This window comes from Saccopteryx leptura, chromosome 2, assembly GCF_036850995.1.
Source record: "Saccopteryx leptura isolate mSacLep1 chromosome 2, mSacLep1_pri_phased_curated, whole genome shotgun sequence".
NCBI classification, from domain to species: Eukaryota; Metazoa; Chordata; class Mammalia; order Chiroptera; family Emballonuridae; genus Saccopteryx; species Saccopteryx leptura.
Window position 1 is genome coordinate 120,342,487 of NC_089504.1, and position 26,044 is coordinate 120,368,530.

Below are 26,044 nucleotides of genomic sequence, written 5' to 3' on the forward strand. Positions count from 1 at the left end.
GAGATCGGTTTCACTGTCCTCAAAATAAAAATCTTGCTTAACATATTCTCCAGCTGCAGAGCAGAATTCAGAGCTTGAATGTTGTTTCCTCCACTCTCTATCAAACCTCTCAACAGAAAAGAAGACACTTCCTTCATCCAAACAGAAAACCAGTAAAGAAATATAGGCCTTAAACAACACTCTGGACCAAATGTACATAATAGATATTTGCAGGATATTTCATCCCAAAACGTCGGATTACACATTGTTCTCCAGTGCACATGAAACATTCTCAAGGATAAACCATATGTTTGCCACAAACTACACTCAACAAATTTAGAAAAAATGAAATTATACCAAGCATAGTTTTTGACCATAAGGGTATGAGATTAAAATTCAACTGTAAAAAGGAAGTAAAGATACCCAGAAAAATGTGAATATTAAACAACATACTTCTAAAAAATGCCTGGGTCAAAAAATAAATGAAAGCAAAGATCAAAAAATAATACACACAAATGAAAATGACAACAAAACATCAAATTTTCTGGGATGCAGCAAAAGCAGTAATAAGCCTGACCTGTGGTGGCACAGTGGATAAAGCGTCGACCTGGAAATGCTGAGGTTGCCAATTCAAAACCCTGGGCTTGCCTGGTCAAGGCACATATGGGAGTTGATGCTTCCAGCTCCTCCCCCCTTTCTCTCTCTCTCTCTCTCTCCTTTCTCTCTCTCTCTCTCTCTCTCTGTCTCTCCCTCTCCTCTCTAAAAATGAATAAATAAAAAAAATAAATAAAAAGACTAAAAAAAAAAAGCAGTAATAAGATGTTTATATCCTTACATGCTTATATCAAGAAACAAGAGAAATTCCAAATAAACAACCTAATATCACACCTTAAGAAACTAGAGAAAAAGAACAACAAAGGCAACCCAAAGTCAGCAGGAGAAAAAAAAATAGTCAAAATTAGAGCAGAACTAAATGAAATTAAAAAGAAAAAATTATAGCAAAAATTAATATAAGATCTGGTTCTTTTCAAATCAATAAAATTGACAAATCACTGAGAAATAAAAGAGGAAAAACTCATATAAACAACATTCAAAATGAAAAAGTAGAAATTACCAGACATCATGGATATACAAAGAATCATAGTAGATACTATGAAAGATTATGTATATGCCAACAAATTCAACAACTTAGAAGAAATGGATAAATTTCAAGAACTAGACAATCTTACAAGACTGAGTCACAAAGAATTAGAAAACCTAAGTGGACCTATAAGAAAGGAGGAAATAGAAACAACTATCAAAAAACCTCCCAAAAAACAAAAGTCCAGGACCAGATGGCTACACTAGTGAATTCTACCAAACATTCAAAGAGGATTTGGTATCTATCTTTCTCAAAGTCTTCCAAAAAATAGAAGAAGAAGGGATTCACTCTAACACATTTTATGAGACCAACATAACCCTTATACCAAAATTTGGCAAGGACAACACACACAAAATATAAAACTACAGACCAATATCTCTAACAAATACAGATGCAAAAATCCTAAATAAAATATTAGCAAATGGAATACAACAGCACATTAAAACAATAATATATCAGGATCAGGTGGGATTCATTCCAGGAGCACAAAAATGGTTCAACATATGAAAATAGATTAACGTAATACACCACATCAACAAAACAAAGAACAAATATTATATGATTCTATCAATAGATGCAGAAAAGGCATTAAATAAGATACAACATCCCTTTATGTTTAAAACAATCCATAAAATCAGAATTAAAAAAATGTACCTCAACATAATAAAGGCCATATATGTCAAACCATCAGCTAATATCATACTACATGGTGAAAAAACTGAAGGCTTTTGCTCTAAAATCAGGAACAAGACAAGGTTTTTCATTCTCTCTACTCTTATTCAACATAGTTCTGGAAGTTTTAGCCAGAGCAATAAGGCTAGAAAAAGAAATAAAAAGCATCCATATAGGGGAGAAGAAGTAAAGGTATTACTTTTTGCAGATGACATGATCCTGTATACAGAAAACCCCCCAAACTACACACACACACACACACACATACACACACACACACACACAAAATATTAGAAACAATAAGCCAATATAGTAGTCACAGGATACAAAATCAATATACAAAGTCTATTGCTTTTCTATATGCCAATGATGAAACTTCAAACAATGAACTCAAAAAAATAATTTCTTTTACAATTGCAACAAAAATACTAAAATACCTAGGAATAAACTTAACAAAGAATATAAAAGACCTATATACTAAAAACTACAAGAAATTATTGAAATAAATTGAAAAAGACACATGAAATGAAAAAATATTTCATGTTCATAAATTTGCATAATTAACAAAGTTAAAATGTCCATATTACCCAAAACAACATACAAATTTAATGCAATCCTCAAAAAAATCCAATGTCATTTTTTTTTTTGCTATTTCTGAAGCTGGAAACAGGGAGAGACAGTCAGACAGACTCCCGCATGCGCCCTACAGGGATCCACCCGGCACACCCACCAGGGGCGATGCTCTGCCCACCAGGGGGCGATGCTCTGCCCATCCTGGGCGTCGCCATGTTGCGACCAGAGCCACTCTAGCGCCTGGGGCAGAGGCCAAGGAGCCATCCCCAGCGCCCGGGCCATCTTTGCTCCAATGGAGCCTTGGCTGCGGGAGGGGAAGAGAGAGACGGAGAGAAAGGCGCGGTGGAGGGGTGGAGAAACAAATGGGCGCTTCTCCAGTGTGCCCTGGCCGGGAATCGAACCCAGGTCCTCCACACGCTAGGCCGACGCTCTACCGCTGAGCCAACCGGCCAGGGCCTCCAATGTCATTTTTTTAAAGAAACAGAACAAAATATCACCAGGTTTATATGAAACCAGAAAAAAACCCTGAATAGCCAAAGCCATCCTGACGAAAAATAATGAAGCCAGAAGTATCACACTACTTGACTTCAAATTATACTATAGAACCACAATAATCAAAACAGCATGCATTTGCAGAAAAACAGACATACAGACCAATGGAATAGAATCAAGAGCCCAGAAATAAAACCACATACATATGGACAAAACATCTTTGACAAAGGAGCCAAAGAAAAGAAAACATCTTCAATAAATGATGCTGAGAAAATTGTAAACTCACATACAAAAAAATGAAACTTGACTACACCTTGTCCCAATGCACAAAAATTAATTAAAATGGACCAAAGACTTAAATATAAGATCTGAAACAATAAATTACATAGAAGAAAACATAGGTACTAAACTCATGGGCCTTCACCATAGAGAACAATTTATGAATTGGACCCCAAAGACAAGGGAAGTAAAGGCAAAAATAAATGAGTGGAATTATATCAAACTTTTTCTTCACAGCAAAAGAAACAAACAACAAAACAAATAGACAGCCAACTAAATGGGAGATGATATTTGCAAACAACAGCTCCGAAAGGGGTTAATATCCAAAATATACAAAGAATTCACAAAGCTTAGCAACAAACAATACAATTAAACAATAGCAACAATAGCAAACAATACAATTAAAAAATAGGGAAAGAACATAAACCAGTGGTAGTCAACCTGGTCCCCACCGCCCACTAGTGGGCATTCCAGCTTTTATGGTGGGTGGAAGCGGAGCAACCAAAGTATAAATAAAAAGATAGATTTAACTATAGTAAGTTGTTTTATAAAGATTTATTCTGCCAAACTTAGCGAAAATCCAACATAAAGTACTTGATAAGTAATTATTATTATTATTATTATTATTTTGTACTTTTCTGAAGCTGGAAACAGGGAGAGACAGTCAGACAGATTCTCGCATGCGCCCGACCGGGATCCACCCGGCACGTCCACCAGGGGCAACGCTCTGCCCACCAGGGGCGTCGCTCTGCCGAGACCAGAGCCACTCTAGCGCCTGGGGCAGAGGCCAAGGAGCCATCCCCAGCGCCGGGGCCATCTTTGCTCCAATGGAGCCTTGGCTGCGGGAGGGGAAGAGAGAGACAGAGAGGAAGGAGGGGGGGTGGAGAAGCAAATGGGCCCTTCTCCTATGTGCCCTGGCCGGGAATCGAACCCGGGTCCCCCGCACGCCAGGCCGATGCTCTACCGCTGAGCCAACCAGCCAGGGCTGATAAGTAATTATTATTATATACTTTAACTTGCTGTAACTTTGCTTTATAAATTTTATAAAGTAAAGTTACTTCCCTACTTTATAAATCACTATTACTGTGGAACAAGTGGGCAGTTAGAAAATTTTACTATTAACAGAGATACAAAAGTGGGCGGTAGGTATCCCTGACATAAACAGACACTTCTCCCAAGAGGACATTTGGTATCTGTTGATAATTTTAGAATATTCTGTTATCATTACTTCCAACATTAATTCTGCTTCTTTCTGTCTTTCTCCTCTTCCTAGTGTTTCCACTACACATATAATGCATCTTTTGTAATTGTCCTACAGTTCTTGAAACATTTTTTTACTCTGCATTTCACTAACAGAAGTTTCTATTGACATATCTCACTGATGCTTTTCTTGGCTATGTGCAGCCTACAGGTGAACCCATCAAAAGTTCTTCATTCTTATTTTTTTATGCATTCTTCATTCTATTTCAGAGACTTTGATTTCTATTAAATTACTCAGATTCTTTCTTAGAGTTTCTATATCTATACCTACATTGCTTATCTGTTCTAACAAGTTGTCTACTTTCTCCATTAGCTTTCTTAACATTAATCATAAATATTTAAAATTCTCTATCTGATAATTACAAAATGCGTCATATCTGGGTCATATTCTGATGCATGCTTAATTTTTTTAGATTGTGTTTTTCTTGTCTTTTAGCATGCTTTCTAATTTTTAATTGAAATCTGGCCATAACGTAATGGGTTACAGAGACTAGGGATAATTAGGTTTTTAGTGTGAGGTTTTATGTTAGTGTGCCTAAGATTTGGTTCGGTTTAATGTTTACCAAAGCTATATGTGCCAGGAGCTTCAGCTTCCTCTAGTTTCTTTGTTATAATTTTTACTTCACATTACCTTCGGATTTCCCTAAGAACTCCTTCTTAAATAGAGTGTCTGTCTTGAAGCTCTCTCTTGAAGTTATAATCCGTTCTTTTTTTTTTATTGAATTGAATTCCTGTTGATGTGGTGCTAACATGTTGGGAAGGATAAGCATACTATACTCTCATGATAAACCTTAATTTTTTACTGGACTGATGATGCTGGAATGTGATCTTCAGAAGGATTTCTTAGCCCTTCACTTTTTTTAATGTTCCATTTGTGAGACAAAAAGGCTACATAGAGCTGAAATGATCTGATTGCACTTTCTTTAAGTCAGATATGGCCCTTGTACACTAGCTTCCCATGGATGGCAGACTTTTGTTAATTTTCCTTTGGAAGTGTTTCAAATATTTATTAAAAACAGAAGAATGTCAGGATGAAGAAAATGTACAGATAAGAATAAAATAAATACAATTAACTAGAAAAGATTTGTGCTGAAATTAAAAATTATAATTAATATGCAAGTGAAAAGGGTACCTTTTTAGCAGAAAAAATTAATACAGAACCATAAAGGCCAACTCATCTTTTGGTGATATTACCAATGTTTAAGGTCAGAGGACTTTGAACACTGAGCCTATAGAGAGTAAAAGCAAGTGACCAAAATGGTGGAAAATAATTAGGCTGGCTTCAGACTTTTTCACTGTAGCCTTCAGTGCCAGATACAATGAAGCAATATCTCAGAGTTCTAAGAGAAATGTAAACTGGCCTTGCCAGTTAGCTCAGTGGTAAAGCGTCACTTGGTGTGTGGATGTGCTGGGTTTGATTTCTAATCAGGACACACAGGCAGAGGCAATTTAATGGGGGGCACACCAGGCATGTGCCCTAGGCCTTGTCTTCTGAATAACCCCATAAAACTCCAACTTTACACATTTTTCTAATGTAAGGGTCCCAATATTTTCTTCTGTTCCCTGGGGCCTTGACTGACTTTAATCTGCCTTTGCACACAGGTGAAAGCATCTATCTGCTTCTCTTCCCCTTCCTCTCTTGCTTCTTTCCCTCTCTTTTCTCCTCCACTCCTGCAGCCATGGCTCGATTGGAAGGAGTTGGCCCTAGGCACTCAGGATGGCTCCATGGCCTCTGCCTCACACACTAAAAAATGGCTCTGGCTGCAGCGGAGCAAGGTCCCAGATGGGCAGAGCATTGCCCCTAGTGGGCTTGCTGGATGGATCCCGGTTGGGGCACATGCAGGAGTCGTCTCCACCTCGCTTCCTCTCACTAAATTAAAAAAAAAAAAAGTGAACCAAAACATCCTATCAAACTATTTGTCCTTAGAGACCCCCTCCCGCTACTCTCTCTCTCTTCCTCTTCTGCAGCCATGGCTCAATTGATTTGAATGCATTGGCCCAGGTCACTGAGGATGGCTCCATGAAATCCCCCTCTTAGATACTAAAAATAGCTTGGTTGTGATCATCAGGCCAGATGGGGTTGTTGGGTGGATCCCATTAGAGGCGCATGTAGGAGTCTCTTTCTCTATCTCCCGTCCTTTCAGTTAGAAAAAAAAAAATGAAAAAAAAAATTTAGCTTAGCCAAAATAGTTTTCAGAATGTCCATGCACTAAAGTCAAAGACTTGCTACTAATAGTCATTCTCTAGCCTTTTACTAGTCTATGATGGGAACCACTCTCCATTACCTTTTCAGTCAGTGTGGGCATTTGGCTTGAGATCTAAGTCAATGTATTAATTTATTCAACAAGGATTTATTGGATGCTTACTATGTGCTAAGGACTGAAAATGCATCAATAAACCAAACAGATAAACCATATTTTCATGAAGATAATATTCTGATAGAGAAAATAAATAGACTAAAAATTTATACATGATATCAGATAGTTGTAACTATTATGAACAAGTTGGTCCTCTTTTAAATGGAGTGGTCAGGGGAAGAGTAACTAAAGAGGTAACATTGAAACAGTTAAAGAGAAGAGGATTCAGTTAAATAGACACTGAATTCTCCTAACTTCACTTTTGTTTTTTGAATGATGATCAAAATTAATGGCACAAAGAGAAATGTTTTCTTAGGGTTTCATAAGAAAGATTTCCCCTATAGATTTTAAAATCAACAAATGTAAGACATGGAGCAAATGTAGCCACCTATTCTTTGTAGAAGCCCGTTGAGAATGGGATCTCCCAAAAGTAAGTTCTCTGGAAAGAGAGAAACATATACTTTTTGGTTACTTGGGCCAATTAGTTCCCTTTTTCTAAGTCAGTTTGATATTTGTTTTTCTTTACTTCTATCTAAAAAAAAGTCCTAAATGGTTTGAAACTCTCAGATTCTCGTCAAAGTCCATACCATAGATCTTTATACATGATACAAGAAAGCTTTTAACAACAGATATATGTAAAACCTTGCTGAAAGAGGTCCATGGGCAATGGCTTGAAAAGTGTTACTGGATAAATTGGCAGTTAGCTAGAACAAAAAAAAAAATGTTAATTTAAAAAAAGAATTAGTTCAGTGGGTTAACCAAGAACCATTTACAAATGCAAATAATCCTATATATTTTAAAATAGCCCAAACAAATCATAATCTATTGAGTAATTAATACTTTGAATTACTATGCATTGGATTCATAAAGTAAATCAACTAATTGATTCATTCATTCATAAATATTGCACAAGTTCTGGACCAAGGACTCTTTCAGACACTAAGAGTGCAACTGTGGATATGACCAATGCAGTTATGCTCATGAAGCTTACATTCACCCAAGAGAGACATATATAAGAAGAAAAATATAATAATAGATTATGGCAATTTCTATGAAAAAACAAGTGTAGTGAGTCATTAGAGTATAATTGGAAGAAAGAGAGTCTACTTCTAGGGAGAGGGTGAGGGAATGCCCCTTTCAAGAAGTATTTACACAGAAACTTAAAAGTTTAAAAAGTGAACCAATAATTCTAAAATAAGAAGTGACAATATTAAAAGCAACAGTTTTAAAAAAAAACAATGACTTGGCGTGATTCAAAACCAGAAATGACTGTGGTACAATAACTGAGGGGAAAATGCTTGATCTAAGATCAGAGAAGGAAGTGGGCTCTAACTGAAGGGGAGCTTTCTGGGACATGTCTTAGAAGTTTCAATTTTGTTCAAAGAGAGATATGAAGTTACTGAATGTTTTCAGCTAAAAAGCATGGAGCTTTAGTATTTACATTTTAAATGACCTCTGCTGTTTGGATAGTGAGTAATAGAAGGATGAAAGAGTCAGCCAGGAGATCCATTAGTATGCTTGTGCAGTGGTTCAAGTGAGAGAGGATGGTGGAATGAGATATATTTAAAGTAGAACTCACTTTCTTTGATAGATGGGATGGAGGAAAAATAGTCGGGAAATGGAAGAAATTTTCAATAATTTTAAGGCTTTGTGCTAGAGCCAACGAGGGAAATGTGATAGCATTTAAAAAGCAGAGAGTGGAAGAACAAAGTGTAGGGTGGGGTCAAAGGCCATCATTTCAGGCATATTGTAATTTTCCAACTAGACATTCAAAAGAAGATGTTAAGTTGTAAGTAGTTAATGGCATAGAAAAATCAGCAGCTCAGAGTGGATTGAGTGAACTGCAGAGATAAAACTGGGAGATTTAAGTATGAAGTGGTGGTTCAGTGCTGTAGCTAAGAACTTGGACTTTGCTACCCAATGGCTTCAGCTTTGATTTTGGCTCTGCTTCATACTAGTTGAAGCACTTAACCTCCCTGGACCTTAGTTTCCTCTTCCAAAAGTGAGGATAGTAAACAATACTAGGCACATATTGAGCATTCAAAATGTTAGTTATTATTAAAATTATTCTGGAACTTATTGTAATTTTATCCTGGAAACAGATAAGGTCACTGAAGTGGAGAGGATAAATAAAGAAAAAATGAAAAATTAGACTAAAAACTGAGGCGCTCCAAAATGTAGAGGCTGACAGAAAAAGATGAAACAGACAGAACCTTGCAAAGGCGGAGCCAGTGAGGTAGGAGAAAAATCACATTGGAACCAGGATAGTCCGCTAGGACAATAGTGAAGACAAGCCAAAAAACTACTCACACATAGCCCAAACTATAGTGGAATAAAGAGCAAATGGGAGCATAACAAGAGGAAACAGCTATACCATACCATTTGTCTGGGAGTTTTTCCTAAAAAGGGGCACATAGAAATAAAATAGTAAAAGGATGAAAATGTGGAACCCAAGGGCTATTATTTTTTAAAGATGAGTCAAAATTAGGTTTGTACAATAAATCAAGTCATCAGACACATTTTTGTTTCCTCATAAATACTGTGAAACCATTTTTATTGACTTTCATTCAGTTTCCGTACTTTATAAAATATGCCTATGTGACCTTTGTCCAGAGCAGGGGTCCCCAAACTACGGCCTGCGGGCCACATGTGGCCCCCGAGGCCATTTATCCGGCTCCCTCCGCACTTCCGGAAGGGGCACCTCTTTCATTGGTGGTCAGTGAGAGGAGCACAGTTCCCATTGAAATACTGGTCAGTTTGTTGATTTAAATTTACTTGCTCTTTATTTTAAATATTGTATTTGTTCCCGTTTTGTTTTTTTACTTTAAAATAAGATATGTGCAGTATGCATAGGGATTTGTTCATAGTTTTTTTTATATAATCCAGCCCTCCAATGGTCTGAGGGACAGTGAACTGGCCCCCTGTGTAAAAAGTTTGGGGACCCCTGGTCCAGAGCATATGTATCTGTACATAGAATATTGACCTAATAAAGAGATACTGAAAGGGAGGAGATTATTAATGAACCATAAACCTTGAGAAGAGGAAAGGGAATATGATCCTAGGTATCATTTGGGAATTTAAATTATTTTTATTTTCGTAGTCATAGAAGGGAGAACAAAGATGCATCTACATGCTGGTGGACTTGGCAGTGAAAAGTTAATGGAATATTTCTTTGATGACTTCTACCATCACTCTGATGACTTTCAGTGAGGAGAAAAAGAATATAGGAGGTTTGAAGACAATAGAAATGTTATAAAATAGTCATCTTAGAGTGTTGAGCAGAGACTCTACCTGAGAAGTAGCAGTAGATCAGCTGACTGGGGTCAAAATTTATCTTTAAAAATTTAAAGTCACACTAATCATCATTGTATGTGATTTTGCTAATAAAATACAAGCTTCCCAGATGCAGGAGAAAAGAAAATTGGAAGTTGAGTTCAATAGAAGTTGAGGTTTTTCCAGGTATGATAGAGAGCAGAAAGAGCTTAAAAGAAAATTATGTGAATGGCTTATCAAATCTAAAGCTAAGAAGGGATTTGGAAATAGGAGATTAATGAATAATAAAAACATGATGGAGTCTATAAAAATGAAGGTCTCATGAGATAAAAACAATATTCCACTAGTAGGGTTGTTATAGCTGGTGACAACAAGCTGAAGGCCATGACAATATCAGTGAGTGGGTAGGAAGGTGGTAACTTTACATAAAAAAAATAAAGATGGCCCTGGTTGATAGCTCAATGAATAGTTTCCACCCAGTGTGTGGACATCCCAGGTTCGATTCTTAAGGCACACAGGAGAAGCAACTATCTGTTTCTTCCTCCCTTCTTCTCCCCTTTCTGTCCCCTCCCATAGCCATTGCTTGATTGGTTCAAGCATGGCCCCGGGCATTGAGGATGGCTCTGTTGGAGGGCACCAATCTCAGGCACTAAAAATAGCTTGGTATTCAAGCATTGGCTCCAGTGGGATTACCAGATGGATCCCAGTTGGGGTGCATGTGGGAGTCTTCCTAACTATCTACTCTTCTCTCATAAAAAAAAAATTAAAATTAAATAAATTAAACAAATAAATAAACAAAGCAACTGCCAGATCACCATGATAAATTGATTATGTAAATGGAGGTTAACATCATTGGAAATAATGACTGGGGTATGAGTAGAGGGTATGAGTGAGCCATGAATGAAAGTTACCAATAAGTAGAGTTAATATGATAGAGAAGAAGTTATAGATGATTAAGCCAAAAGTGATGCATTTCAGAATGAATAAAGTTTTTGAAAGAGTAAAGAGAAAAAGTCGTTTAAAGGAGAAAATGTAGAGCAAGAAAAACCCCTCTGTCTTTGAGTTATGGGAATGAAGAAGAGAAAAGAGCCACTACATTGAAACATTAGAAAACCTTTGTCAGGACATAGCCAGATTCTTGAAAAGTAAAGGAAACAAATGCAAATTTTCCAAAAGAAACTAAGGACAAAAGAGAGTTTTAATTTTGCAGAGCAGGCTTAAAAGATTCTGGAGGAGAAGACTGGATAAGATTAGAGATCACAGACCACACAGTGGGTTTATGATGATACTGGAAGACCGGGTCTTATGGACTTCTGATGAGTAGGTCTCAGAAGCAACATGGGGATTCTACACAGGAAGTTAGCTAAACATTTCAGGGAATAATTTTATTTCTTATAATTAATAGGGCTAGATAGCTATAACTTCCTGTAGCTCTTGCAGATGTGGCCTTTTGGGGCTGGGGACAAAGACAGACAGCAGAGACCTGTCAGAGTGACCACTCCTCTCTGTTCACAACTGCTACAGGGCATAGAGAAAGCAATCATTAAGATACAACCATTCTGTTTTAAATTAATTCTGCTTAGACAAGCAGGATAGTATTTAGTTAATTCTATAAAGAGTGTTAGCCAAAAGGATTTGTAAAATGTTTGGGGGCATAAAAAGATAAAGCCACAAAGCCTCATTTACTAGGTAATGCAACTAGTTTTAATAACTGATCCCTTGAGGGTGTCCAGTAACCAAGTTCACTATTAAGAAAATTATCATGAAACTAAAAGATATTTACCAGGGATAAGAAAGGCTGGAACTGGTAACTAATCCTTCCTTACTGTTCAACAGAGATTAGGTCCTCCTGAGATTGTTACAAATTCGAGCTCCCACATTTCAAAATAGATTTTGAAATATTGGAGAGGGTCCACATAAGATCAAGAGAAATTATTTTTATAATTGTCTGTTTTTATAAAGAAAGATGAAAGGACTATTGTTTAGAAGGAAACTCAGGAATGATCATTTCTACTTTCAATCCTGTATTAAGATAAATAATTTGATTATTAAGTTGTCAAAAAACAACTACATTAGTAGAGTGTTCTGAAGCCTAAGGAAGACATCTTTTAAACACCAATAGTTCAAAGGTTAGTGTAAAAGTGTTGTTTTTGGAAATAGAATCTTAGAGGTTTAGCCAGACTGTAGAAAGGGTAGTGGAAAAATGTTATTTCTTGTTCTAGAGTCTTACAGGTTCAGCTGGAACTCTTCAGAAAGCAAGGGCCTGGCAGATGACCTCTCTGCCAATGCGCAGAGTACTAGATTAAATAATGCAGGAAGAAGCGATGTTATGTATCTTCTATTCATCTATTTTTATTCTAAAGCATTGGAAAGAGTTTAAAAACTAGTGACAGTTAAACAGCCTTAGAATCTAAGAAACTTAGAGATACCACTGCTCAGTAACATCTGCAAACTTGACCTGATTTGGTTTACTCTTTGTGTCACATGACACTGGATAATTTAATATTTGAGTGTCAGTTTACTCATTTGTGAATACATAGTGATAATGACTCTGATTGAAAATGTGTTGAGAGACTCAACAATATATTTTATATAAAATACTCTAATACATAGTGGAAGACATTGCTGCTAAAGGGAGCCAGCAAAAGAACTTTGATTCAGGACCCTTTTCAGAAATGTTTCTTAAAGTAACCCCTGTATGATGTGGTGAGGTGCCAGGAAGAAGTCCCTACCTTCAAGATGGCTTCTCTCTTGCTTGAGAAATCTTGGTAGACTTGGTATTTTACCTAGTATCACTGATTCTGTTACAGATAAAATTAGTCTCGAGAAAAATAATACAGAGTGAGAACAAGTCATTTGGAAACAGGTGTGGATGGTGGGGATAATGACTCGGTGTCCTGAATAGATGAGAGGGAAGCAGATAGGACAGTGAGAGTTTCACTCAATCAATTTGCCAAGGATCAAACCTGCTTTCAGAATTTAATGCAGTATTCACTTCTGGGCATGGAGGGCATCTCTGATGCACAGGTGAGAAGCAGACATCTAGGTTTATGTAAAGCATACCAGAATACAGAACACAGTCTCATTCTTCTCTAGAATGAAAATGGAAGTGAGAATGAAATTTAATACAAATATATTTTATCTTTACACCTGTAATAAAACTCAGTGTCACAAACCATGTCAGGTTCCAAGAACCTAAAATAAATCTCATATTATAAAAAAGTTTTTAAATGTAATTTGATTAGTTTGGCTCTGATAGATAAAAGAAAGGAAAATGTGATTTTTTTTTCCCCAAAAAACATTCAGATCATATTTATGATTATTTATGGACATATTTTTTGAAAATATTCATGCAAGTTTCATTGTTTTATTTCTCTCAAACCATTTTAAGCAGCCAAAATAATTTGGATTATTGAATATATATATTACCTGCCAAACATTAAACACATAAGACTTTGCAATATTTACTAAATTTCAGTTAAGATTAATAAAAAGTAAAGAAAGCAATTCAAGACATGCAAGGTTTAAGAAAATTATTTCTTGTTAAATTATTTTTGAAATATCCATGTATAATATCAATGCATACATTAACTTCTTAATTGATGGATTTGTTACAGATGAGATATACTAAAACCAAATTTTCATTTAAAATTTTAAGGTGACACATCGGCAATTATAACTCCTTTAACATAATTTTAAGAGCTTTATATACTGTGTAATTTGGATTCTACTGCTTAATTTGCGTGACTATAAAGTAGTTTGTGGTTTTTAAAGACTGAGCAGCATTTCCCAAGGTTAGCTTTTCTAAACAGAAAATTGAGTGTTACAAATTCCACCTCCCACAGACCAGAATTCACAACCATTGGTCAGGGGCAAATACCACTGGCTCTGTGTCCTCAGTCACTTCGTGTCATTTCACCAAGTAGGAGCCAAAGGTAAGTTTTTACACTTGCTTTCTCCTTGGGTTAGAGACCTTTTTTCCTACTATAACAACCTTAAAAAAATAATTCAAATTGCTTTAATGTCTCATGGTGAACTTTGATTCAGTGGATTGGATTGTATTTCTCTATGTTTATATTTATATTATTCTTGGAAAATCCAAAATTCCGAGTTAGCTTAGGAATTAATAGCATTCAGCAAAATAGTTGATTTCAATAGTCATGACAGATGCCAATAAAATTATAGCAGTTTCCAATATATTTCTTAAATGAAGTTCCCTGACAGACCACATTCTTTGCCAGTATAAACAGGCACTATTGATTGTTATTGATTGAAATATGCAAAAAAAGAAAATGATGAGATTTCAGGTGTTAAAATATATAATTATCACACTAGAATTATACATTTAAAATAATTTTTTGAGTTATATATTTTAAAGTTTTATATAAACATACATTTTCCAAATACTATGAAATGGAGTCAAGTGGACAATTTCAAAGTTTTAACAAAGACACTACATTAAATAGTAATAAAATTACTTGAAAAAAAAAAACTTAGTTTTTAAACTAAACATGGATATGTGTTCTTGATATTCCTAAAATCACACAGACTGCCTTATTGCTGGTAACTTTAGAGGATATCACAAATGCAGGTAAACTCTAATATGTAGACATTTATAATCAAATATAGAATATAAAGCAAAATAAAAACAGCAAGTACATACTTTCTTTGAACAACGCAAGTTGCCAGAAATGTACAAAAATATATAGATATATTTATTTTAATTAGGGGATGACCACTGTTAATGCTTTCCACTTGAATACAGAAGAATGGCTTCTGAAATATTTGCGAATCACACTGTTTTATTAAGTAAGACTTTGTTAGTAATTGCATAAAACAGTTCCAAATCTGAAGTCCTGCAAAGATCTCTTCAAAGACAGGTAAAACAGAGGCTCAGTTTATCCAATGTGAATAAAAAATTTATTTGAAGAAAGCATAGAAGGGGATAAAAAGGAGCTCCTTGTACTGCTTCTTATTCTCAGGAGAATTTCATATCCTTCTGCCTAAACCTGCTTCATAAAGACTTTCTTTCAAGTAACTGAAGGTCAGTTTGTCTGCCAGTGCATTCAAGTTTAAAAGCAATGTTTACTATGAATTCCCTTTTGCATGGGTGCATACACGTACAAATACCATATGAACTGTTTTTAAAGAAAACCCAGGAAGTGTATACAAAATGCAAAACTTTTAAAATTAGACATCTTTGATAAAAAGCTTTACAAATACTTTGCTTCCTCAACAAATAATTGCTAGGTAACATTTTTGATAGGCCCGACTTAAATATTTAAAATTAAACACAAGACTTTTTATTATGAACTAAAATGTGTCTAAAGGAGTATATATAAAACTGAAATAATGAAAATCATAAGATCTTGATTAAATCCCACAAGCATGATGTTATCATGGAAAATAAAAATTGTGCTTATTACAGAATTACAAACCAAAAGATATCTTTGTTCCTGTATGTGTACAAAATTTTCCCTAAGGGATCTTGCCAAACAGTGCCTTTCATACATGTGTTCCTATTGATTCTGAGTTTAAACCTTAGATAGCTATTAAGAATTGAAATAAAACACTAAGGATTATAGGAAAAATAGCTCTCTGTTCTGTTTTGTTTAGTTAATAACAAGGTTTGAAAAATATTGCATGAAGCGTTATACATGTACATATTAAATAATCAATATTTTAATAATACCCAGAGGCAACAAAGAAGTAAAAAGAAAAAAAAAAGTCTTTATTGTCTTGTTTGAAAAGATCCTAGGCTTGAATGTATAAAAAACAGTTATGAGTTGTATTTGTGTTACCAGCCGATTCTGTCTCGGTTTTCCCATCTGTAAAAGAGTGACAGCTACAGCACCGTCTGCGTCATCAGCAACATCAGCATCACCAGCATGGCCAGCATCATAATCTTTATGTTCCTGAGTGGATGAAATAGTTCATGCTTAATAATACAGGCTTTTTTGAATATATATATCACAGTTTTTCTGTGTTTCTCCATGTTTTCTTAAAAAATTAAATCAATTCCACTGTAATTACAGTATCTACTATAAAAATGTGGATAGGGTTATGTTTTAATTTGAATATCTGGGATCAATAGTCATCAGAAACCTTACAATTTCTTGTGTGATGTTTATAAATTATCCATGTAAAGAAAGCTGCTAGCTCGAATTTCTCACTATTGACATTGATTTATCTGTCATTCTTGTGCAGTGCAAACAATTCATAAGTGATTATCAATTAAATATTTATGCATTTTAATATTTTATAATTAGGAAAGTTTGAAAAATGAAAGCATTAGCAAGACTTGTTTTGGGACTTGTCATCTTTGATGCTGCTGTGACTGCTCCAACTTTAGAGCCCATCAACTATGACTCAGAAACTTATGATGCCACCTTGGAGGACCTGGATAATTTATACAACTATGAAAACATACCTATCGGTCAAGCTGAGGTACTTTTAAAAGCATTGTATAAGGAGTTATTGGGGATTGTTCTCTTTAAACAGATTTTTGCTTATTTATAAATTGAGATGTTCTGTCTTAATAATTTCATATGACCCTTTTCTCCAGACATTACAGATTACATTGGCACACTCTTTGGCTTTCTTATAGTTTTATTTCCTTTATATCTTCTTAGAAGGAAAAACAATAGTCAGTAAGGAAAAGTAAACTAATACATATGAATTGATAAAGAACTTTGGGAAGTTTGTGGTAAAGGGGGAAAATGTGAGAATGTAATAAGCTGGGAAATAAAAAGAATATAGAGAAAGGACAATGGTTTGAGATACCACTGTACTCCTGAACAAAATGTGCTTTTTTAAATGACTGATTATTTCTCAGCAGTAATGTAGAGGCATTTGCAAGGTCACAGCCCACATTTCATAAATCTAATATGACAAGTTCTTAATTAAATGCTAGGCTTTTACATAACTAAGGAGCACAGATTAATTTTCCTGAATCAGAAAGCAAATAGACCTTTAAAGGCTGTGGTGTAATTAATGTACAACAATGGCAAAAATTAATTAAGTATAAATAAACCAAAAGAAAAATTACATCATAGGCAGTCATTCAAGTGTAAGTCTTCTTAGAATAACTACTTTTGATAACTAAGAATTTATAATAATTACAGAAAAACATATGTATTAACTTGAATGGAACTTTGTGAAGATATAAACATTTTCATTATTGTTTCTGTTGACCTATGAAATATGAGAATCAGAAATATACAGTCCAATAGTTTGCACAAGTCTTCATCACTTCCTCTATTTTTCTCTCCCTATCTTTTTCTCTTTTGTCTTCCATTGTTTTCACACCACCTCCTCTTCCTCTCTCTTTCTTTTCTATTTTCTAGTAAAGTTTTTGGCTTGACAAATCACTTTTCTTCTGCATATTGGACATGATGATTCTACTGTATAAGTATTTATTAATATTTCCTGTTTGATTTATTTTCCTGTATGGCTTTGTTATGTTAAGAAAACATCCTGTTAAAAATTTATGAACATAAATAGCTAATCTTGTTGACTTATCTTTATAACTCCAACTTAATACTTCAATATAGAGTATAATAAAAACATTTTCTAGTCCCTAAGTCATCTACCCTGCTTCTTTTTTCCATTTTGCATAAATATTTAAAAATATATATCAATGCATATCTGTAGGTGCCTACCAAACTAAATTTTTAATATATACTTGTCATTTAACCAAAATGTATTTTAGAGAACCAAAGAAGTTTGGTGAGGGCCATAAGTGAATCCTCTTATTTTCAGTAGGACTGGGGAGTAGATTCAAGGGACTGCTTATCTCTTCAGAACACCAAATGCACCATAGAGGAAATACTTCTTGAAACCAAGGCTGCCTTAGGCAAAACTGTGAAGTCAATGAGCTCTCCTTGCAGAGTTCCTTTAAACCATTCCATGTTGTCAAGTTGCCTTTTGCTGTTCAGGAAATCCCAACAATATCATGAGACTCTGAAGTGCTTCTTACCACCAAAAAAATTTTAAGCTAATAAATACAGCTCTGTAAAGAGGATTTAGTATGTAACTTTTCCTCAGTATTCTTTTAGTCTGAAATAACAATCTTCCTTTAAGGAAACAAATATGTGACATCATATCCTTACATACCCTACCTAGACTTTCGTGCAAACTTCTCTGATTTTCACACTAGCCTAGCTAGACTCAGAATCCTAGCAACTGAGGGGGCCAGAGAGCCACTGATAATCCCTGTTGTTGACTGAAATATATAATCATCTTTGATTTAACAATTCTTTGTGGTAAAGTCACATTAGAAAACCAATTTATAGATAGATGATATATATAGATATACATATATATGTGCTGTGATAATACAACACATTTGAAGACATAAATTATACATGATTTTAAAAATACAGGGTTCATCCAGTAGCAAAATTCAATCAACCGAGTCAGCTACCACCTATGAAAAAATAGCCAAAAAACAATATAATAAGATGATGTAACAAAATTCTGAAAACTTTAACTTATATATTAACAAATTGTTAATATAAATTGCTTTATAAATTAAATATAAATAAATCAATCAATCAATAAATTGTTTTACAAACAAAGAAGAAACTGGTATAAAATTTCTCATAAGAAGATACAAAATGAAGCCAATAGACCCATTCATGTGAGTGGGTGAATTGATTCTCAAATATAGTTATCTCTTTAAAATTAAGGGCAGTTCCACATGTTCTTGATCTTATATGGCACTTTTTGAATGAACACTGGTAATACATCCATACAAGATATATTTGATGAAAAAAATGATGGTAAATAAAGCACATGAAAATTGATGGGATCACTTTTTGTTCCCAATATCAAGACTATGGTTCAGCTTGTTTTAACCTAAATTTTATTTTACCTGTGGAAAAGACTATTTACATTCTAAAATTGTAAATTCATGAGATAACTGAACAATGCTTTCAAAGCCAGTTTCTTTCTTATAAATTCTAAGACTTGGGATCTTAGTCCAATAGAGTGAAACTTTTTGGTCTAGGCTTTGAATGATTGATTAAGCCTTAAGCTTTTTGACATATGTGAGGCAGAATTCTAACATGTCCCCTAAGTGGCCCATACCTTGGTTTATACATGCCCTTTATAATTCTTTTTTTTATTTAGGGAGGGGAGGGGAGGCAGAGACAGACTCCTGCATGTGCCCTGACTGGGATCCACATGGCAAACCCACGAGGGGGTGATGCTCTGCCCATCTGGGGTTCTTGCTCTTTGGCGACCGTAGCCAATTTTTTAGTGCCCAGGGTTACCTCGCTCCAATGGAGGTATGGCTGCAAAAGGAGAGTAGGAGAGAGAGAGAGAGAGAGAGAGAGAGAGAGAGAGAGAGAGAAGCAAGAGGGGGAAGGGTGGAGAAGCAGATGGGTGCTTCTCCTGTGTGCCCTGGCTGGGAATCAAGCCCACTTACTGGGCCTACACTCCCACTAAGCCAAAATGCCAGGGCCAACTTTATAATTCTTAGCATCATGAATTTATTTAGATATCACTCCTATAATTAGATTATGTCATATAATCTCATTTAAAAGGGAAATTATGTTGGTCAGCCTGACCTGAACTCATGACACCTTTAAATCTGTGTCTTGAATTTAAGAACAAAGTTTTAAGCTTGAGAGAGATTCAACACAAGGGAAACTGTTGCTGGTTTTAAAGATAAAGGGGTCCATAAAGCAAGAATGCAGAAGTCTCTAGATGCTGAGAGAAGTTGACAGCCAGAAAGCTTACAGGGACCCCAGTCCTATAGATATGAGAGTCCCCAAGTTCCATGTGAAGTCACAGACCTGGCCATCACTTTCATTTTTATCCATGAGACCATAAAGAAGGAACTCAGTCAGACCACCTATGGATTTCTGACCCTCAGAAACTGAGTTAAAAAAAAAGGTATAGTTTTAAGCTGCTTAGTTTCTGAAACTTATTATGCAACAATAGAAAACTAATAAAAATGTAATAATTAAACTTTTTTTCTATAAACCAAATTTGAATTTACTGTTGTAAGGCATGCATTTATGAGTCCAGTGATCTACCTGATCAGTGAGCCAAACTACCCCCTTGATCCTCAGGTTTAGATTCTCAATTGAGCTTTATTAATTTTTACCAGTGGTAATACATTTATTACCTCCTTAGTGGTGGTAAGGGGTCAGGAAATTGTTTCTGCTTTTGAAAATTATAGGAAGTAATAGTATTCCGGATTGATGACATGTGATTTCTGATGAGCTAGAATATCCAGGAACTGCTGGGTTTTATATTAGAAACAGATTTTAGGCCCAGCAATTCTACCATAATGTTTGGTATCACCCAGGGGTTACATTTGTTTGTATATATAACACAAAATGGTTGCAATTTTTACTGAGTTTTTATTTTACTTTAGTAGTATAAATAAGAAGTAATTATAAGCCATAAGAACAAATATAGATTTTTTTGCTTTCTGATGAGTTATAGTTAACCCTGATTGAGCACTTATTATGTGCCAGGGACTAGTCCATGCATTTCACATGTATTATCTTCTTTATTTCTCTCAACACACTATGAAGTAATGTTATTTCCCATAAATAGATGAAAATATTGAGACAAAAAGCAGGTGAGTAACTTGACTAAGGTTGCACAGGATGTAATCATAGTGACGTTATCTTCTCACTCAGAAAATAATTTACAGCAGGTTAGTAAAGGATTGTGTTACCTGTTTCCATTTTCAACTTTTTTTCAAATTGTCCTTTTGACTTGATATTGGTTTTAGTTAAACAAAATGTCAAGTGGTCCAACACTCCTAAGGAGAAGAAAGCCATTCTTTATTCTTTTGTGGGTGAATAATGTAAACTAGAAGCAACCTTTATAGACAACTGACTGTTATCTAATTACTATGAAAGAATGGCTTAAAACTCATAACTGAGGGTCTTCAGGTTAAGACAGTCTCGACATACAATGTTTTGAGTTTACAATGCTTACTCCCATGAAATCTTTAAAAAGTTGAGACATGAGTGTTTCAGCTAACACTGTTAGCATTGTACTTAAGGACTACGTGGGTGAACTAGTTTGGCTGCACGTTGCAGAATACACCATATTTTTTTCCTATGGCTTAGTTGTGTTTTTATGTTCTAGATTATGATTTTACAACTGTGTTAGGATAGGAAAATGACTTAGGCTAGGGTGTGTTTTGTCTTACACCAAATTTTGGGTTATGTCACTGTCATAGGAACAGAACTGTGTAATAACCTGAGGACCCCTGTACTTCAAAGAATAATTGTGAATCAGCATTCTCTAACATATATCTTAGTCATAGGCAATAATATAAGTGTATATGTTATTTTATTATATGTATATAGGCAAATATACAGCATATATACAGCGTAGGGCAAAAGTAGGTTTATAGTTGTGAGTACACAAAACTCAATTTATTTTTGTATTATTATTTATTAATTATTATATTATTCTCCATATGAACAACTGTAAACTTACTTATGCCCCACCCCATATATATCATTTATTTGGTGGTCTAGGATTCAAGAAAACATATTGCTAGTAACCTTAAAGAGTTTATCAGAAAACTACATAGTTTAAAATTTAGTGTTCTTTGAGTGTCATAAAGTGAGATTGTGTTTCTGACCATGGTAGGTGTTTGGTGTTTTCATTTTCATAGTATAATCTGGGGGTTATTGATTGTCCATTTCTCTTAGGTCTAAGAAAAACATTATCCATGTGCATTAATAATATCTCCAGAAAATTTTACTCAGAAAAACTGTGACTCTGCTGAAGAAATTGACCTTCCATGCCTCCAGTAACATTTCCTTGGCTCCATTCAGACCTATTCCATATTACCTTAGTCTTATATAGCTACTTTTGGTTTTTTTTTTTTTTTTTTTTTTTTTTTTCTGAAGCTGGAAACAGGGAGAGACAGTCAGACAGACTCCCGCATGCGCCCGACCGGGATCCACCCGGCACGCCCACCAGGGGCGATGCTCTGCCCACCAGGGGGCGATGCTCTGCCCATCCTGGGTGTCGCCATGTTGCGACCAGAGCCACTCTAGCGCCTGAGGCAGAGGCCACAGAGCCATCCCCAGCGCCCGGGCCATCTTTGCTCCAATGGAGCCTTGGCTGCGGGAGGGGAAGAGAGAAACAGAGAGGAAAGCGCGGCGGAGGGGTGGAGAAGCAAATGGGCGCTTCTCCTGTGTGCCCTGGCCGGTAATCGAACCCGGGTCCTCCGCACGCTAGGCCGACGCTCTACCGCTGAGCCAACCGGCCAGGGCTACTTTTGTTAATTATGCTTGCAGTGTCTCTGAATCTTCAAGAAACATCAAGAAAGCTATACTACCGAATCCATGGAGCATGCTTGATTGCATTTACTGTAGGATGGTGTGGAGAGCATTTTCATGATTTCAATCAATGTTTTTCATGAGGCTGTGGTAGACACCTTTCTCTCAGGCCTCAGTTTCAGAGTGGACTACAACTTTTGAGGAATTTTCCTTTGTTTTGTTTTCTATGCTCTACATTTTGTAGCTCAGTTTGATTGTCATTTTGCTCCTAATCCTACAGCTTAATTTTTGCCTTTGATCTTCCCTGGTTTCCTATTACTTCCCTTGCCTTTCTTCTACTGTAATCTTCATCTCATCAGATACATTTTTGAAGTAGATATGGAAATAGAATTAAATAAACATAACAATAAAAATATTAATAATAATTTATCAATAGGAAATTTCTTAAATGAGGAATGTTTCTATTCTATAACTCACTATTGGTTTTTAAAATTAAGACTACCTTTTCTCTTTCATAGAGAGAACAAGTAGCTAGATAGTTTAAAACCATCCTTATGAAGAAAACTGCCATTGAAATAAATAAATTCACCTTTAAAAATAGCATTTATAGATGAAGAAGCTACAGACTTCATGAAAGGAATAAAATTTAAATTTTGTGGAGTTGTAGGGATGGAAGAGAACTCAGTGAAGGCAGCTATATCAATTAACAATTGAGCAGTGATTTCTATACTTTGTCATTATTATGATATGGTACCATACAAAATAATTTTATGATATATATTGATGCTCTGTAACATTAGAAATTACTCAAGTAGAATCAAACAAACTTTGAACTATTTATAGAAATCAATGTATAGCCTGACCAGGCAGTGGCACAGTGGATAGAGCATCAGACTAGGACGCAGAGGACCCAGGTTCAAAAACTCGAGGTCACTGGCTTGAGTGCAAGGTCATTGACTTGAGTATGGGATCATAGACATGACCCCATGGTTGCTGGCTTGAGCCCAAGGTCACTGGTTTGAGCAAGGGGTCACTTGCTCTGTTGTAACCCCCTGGTCAAGGTACATAGAAGAAAGCAGTCAATGAACAACTAAGGTGCCACAATGAAGAATTGATGCTTCTCATCTTTCTCCCTTCCTGTCTGTCTGTCCCTATCTGTCCTTCTCTCTCTGTCACACACACAAAAATAAATAAAATAAAGAAATTAATGTCTAGTTTAGATAATGATATGTAAAAAAGATCTTAAAATTAGGGTATCTGAATACAATAAATTCGTATAAAACTTTATTAATCCTAATGGATAGTTTGTCTCAAAAATTACCTTTCTGAACAAAAAGTAATTAAATCAATAATAATTTTGCTATTATTTTCCTCTCGTGATAGAAGACATGCAATAAATAATTTTATTTTTATATTTGAAATTATGTCTCACTTTGGTCAAGTTAGACAATATGTTTTAAAGTTTTAAACATAATTTGTATATAAAACCTCTCTTATTGGAAAAAGTAACTTGTTCAAGTTACCTTTGTTTTGTTTTGTTTTGTTTTTTTATATTTTTCTGAAGTGAGAAGTGGGTAGGCAGAGAGACAGACTCCTGCATGCACCCAAGTGGGATCTACCTTCCAAGCCCACTAGGGGGAAATGCTCTGTCCATTTGGGGTATTACTCTGTTGTAATTTTTTAAATTACTCCTGAGCCATTTTAGCACTTGAGGCGGAGGCTACAGAGCCCTTCTCAGTGCCTGGGCAACTTTGTTCCAATGGAGCCCTGGCTGTGGAAAGAGAAGAGAGAGATAGAAAGAAAGGAGAGGGGGAAGGGTGGAGAAGCAGATGGGTGCTTCTCCTGTGTGCCCTGGCCAGGAATTGAACTGGGGACCTTCACACACCAGGCCGATGATCTACCACTGAGCCAATCCACCAAGGCTCAAGTTACTTATTAAAGTGTCAGTCAACCTGAATCAAATATTATTTACAGGATATGATGAAAAAAAAGTTAGTCTTCCTCTTCATTCTTCTTCACTGAAAATGATCTGGAATATCGGGCAGTAAGAATTATGCTGACGAGCTTTCAATAAGGTTGTCTGATTGGCTTTCCATATGCTTCTTTTATAAAAAGTAGTAAAGCATTTGATTCTTAGTTTAAGCTATTTGAAAACTTTAAAAATGTAAATCAACAAAAATATACAATTATGTAAGGTCATCAGGAGAAATGAAAGGAACACTTGACAGTATTTGCCAGTGACTTGTTTGTGTTTGAATTTGTATTATACATTATTTATGAGACCACAAACCTAAGTTAATTGTCATAACTATCCCTTGAAATAAGACATGATTGTTATTATTACCATTATTATTTTTATGAGTAATTGAGGATAAGAATTTTGCCCAAGGTTATTCAGCTAGTAAGATGCAGTGTAAAATTTAAACCAGACTCTTTTAATGCCAAACCAGAGAGACTTTGGCAGCAAAAGCCTCCATTATTTTTCTGCTTCTTCTCTTTAATCTTTCATTTTGTTAGCTGTGTCCAATGTTGAGGTTTTTTTTCTTTGAAATTAAGTAATTTGATTATTAGGAATCAGAAAAACAAGAATTTTCAAGTGATTACAATGAACATAATATCTAAGCAACCCTCTTAGCTGTCAAAGTGTTTAAGGGAGAAAGAGGTAAGCTGATCCTGCTGAACTGAGAGCTGCTTTGTCAGAAATATCAAGGTGGAGCAATCTTTGCCAAATACATTTCTTCCTCATCCATTTTCAAGATAAAATTGAAAATAAGATAGTCTTAATTGCCAGTGTTCATGGTCTCATTCTTTTAGATAATTAATATGAATCACTTAAAATTAACTGGAGCATTAGATTTATGTTTAAAGCAGAATTCCATTGAGCTTAACATATTTGTGTGCCAGTGTATGAAACCCACAAATATTCTTTAGTAACACAGGCTGAATAACTCAGAGGCTTTCAATATGTTTGAAAACCAAATGTTGATATAATGGTAACAGCATAGTATAGCTACAAGAGTTATTATCAACTAGTTTGACAATTTGGGAGAAAGATAAAATTAAAATTCTGTTTTGTTTAAAAAAAACTTTAGTCTATACTGGAATGAAAATCCAGATAACCTTCTGGATTTCAAATCCCTTTAAAAAAATGAAAGGGAAGCTTATCATTTAACTATTATTGACTAAAGAACTGGGCTTAGTGGTTAGGAATTTGCTGGCACAGTGATGATCTTAAACAAAGTAAATAAATAAGCAAGAATGTTTTCTTCTTGTTCTGGATTTGCCTGAGCAATGGCACTTAACCATGAATGCAGACACTGCAAATGTAGTGCAAGAAACCATTGGATTTGGGTGTTGCTCATGAACGCACCCATTCTACACTTGGGAAGCAGTTTTTGAGTGATATGGGCGCTGCAGTCAGACTGCCATTGTGTGAGTCCTAGGTCTGTCACAACAACTGTGTGGCCTTGGACAATCCTACAACTCTTCTGAGACTCAACTTTATATTTATAAGATACCTAGTAAAATTAAATAAGAAACGCCTGACCTGTGGTGGTGCAGTGGATAAAGCGTTGACCTGGAATGCTGAGGTTGCCGGTTCAAAACCCTGGGCTTGCCCGGTCAAGGCACATATGGGAGTTGAAGCTTCCTGCTCACCCCTTCTCTCTCTCTCTCTCTCTCTCTCAATCTCTCTCTCTCTCTCCTCTAAAATGAATAAATAAATAAAAATTAAAAAAAATTAAATAAGAAAC

The 26,044-nt window shown here is 35.4% G+C and overlaps 1 protein-coding gene across 1 annotated transcript in view; it reads left to right on the plus strand.

Moving 5' to 3' along the window:
- The first annotated feature begins 13,898 nt into the window (after window positions 1-13,898).
- EPYC (epiphycan) overlaps window positions 13,899-26,044 on the plus strand; it is a 48,142-nt gene continuing 35,996 nt past the window's right edge. The window contains exons 1-2 of the mRNA XM_066365751.1: window positions 13,899-13,961; window positions 16,296-16,473. Coding sequence (XP_066221848.1) covers window positions 16,309-16,473 — 165 coding nt within the window. The 5' untranslated portion in view covers window positions 13,899-13,961; window positions 16,296-16,308. The remainder of the gene's footprint in view (window positions 13,962-16,295; window positions 16,474-26,044) is intronic.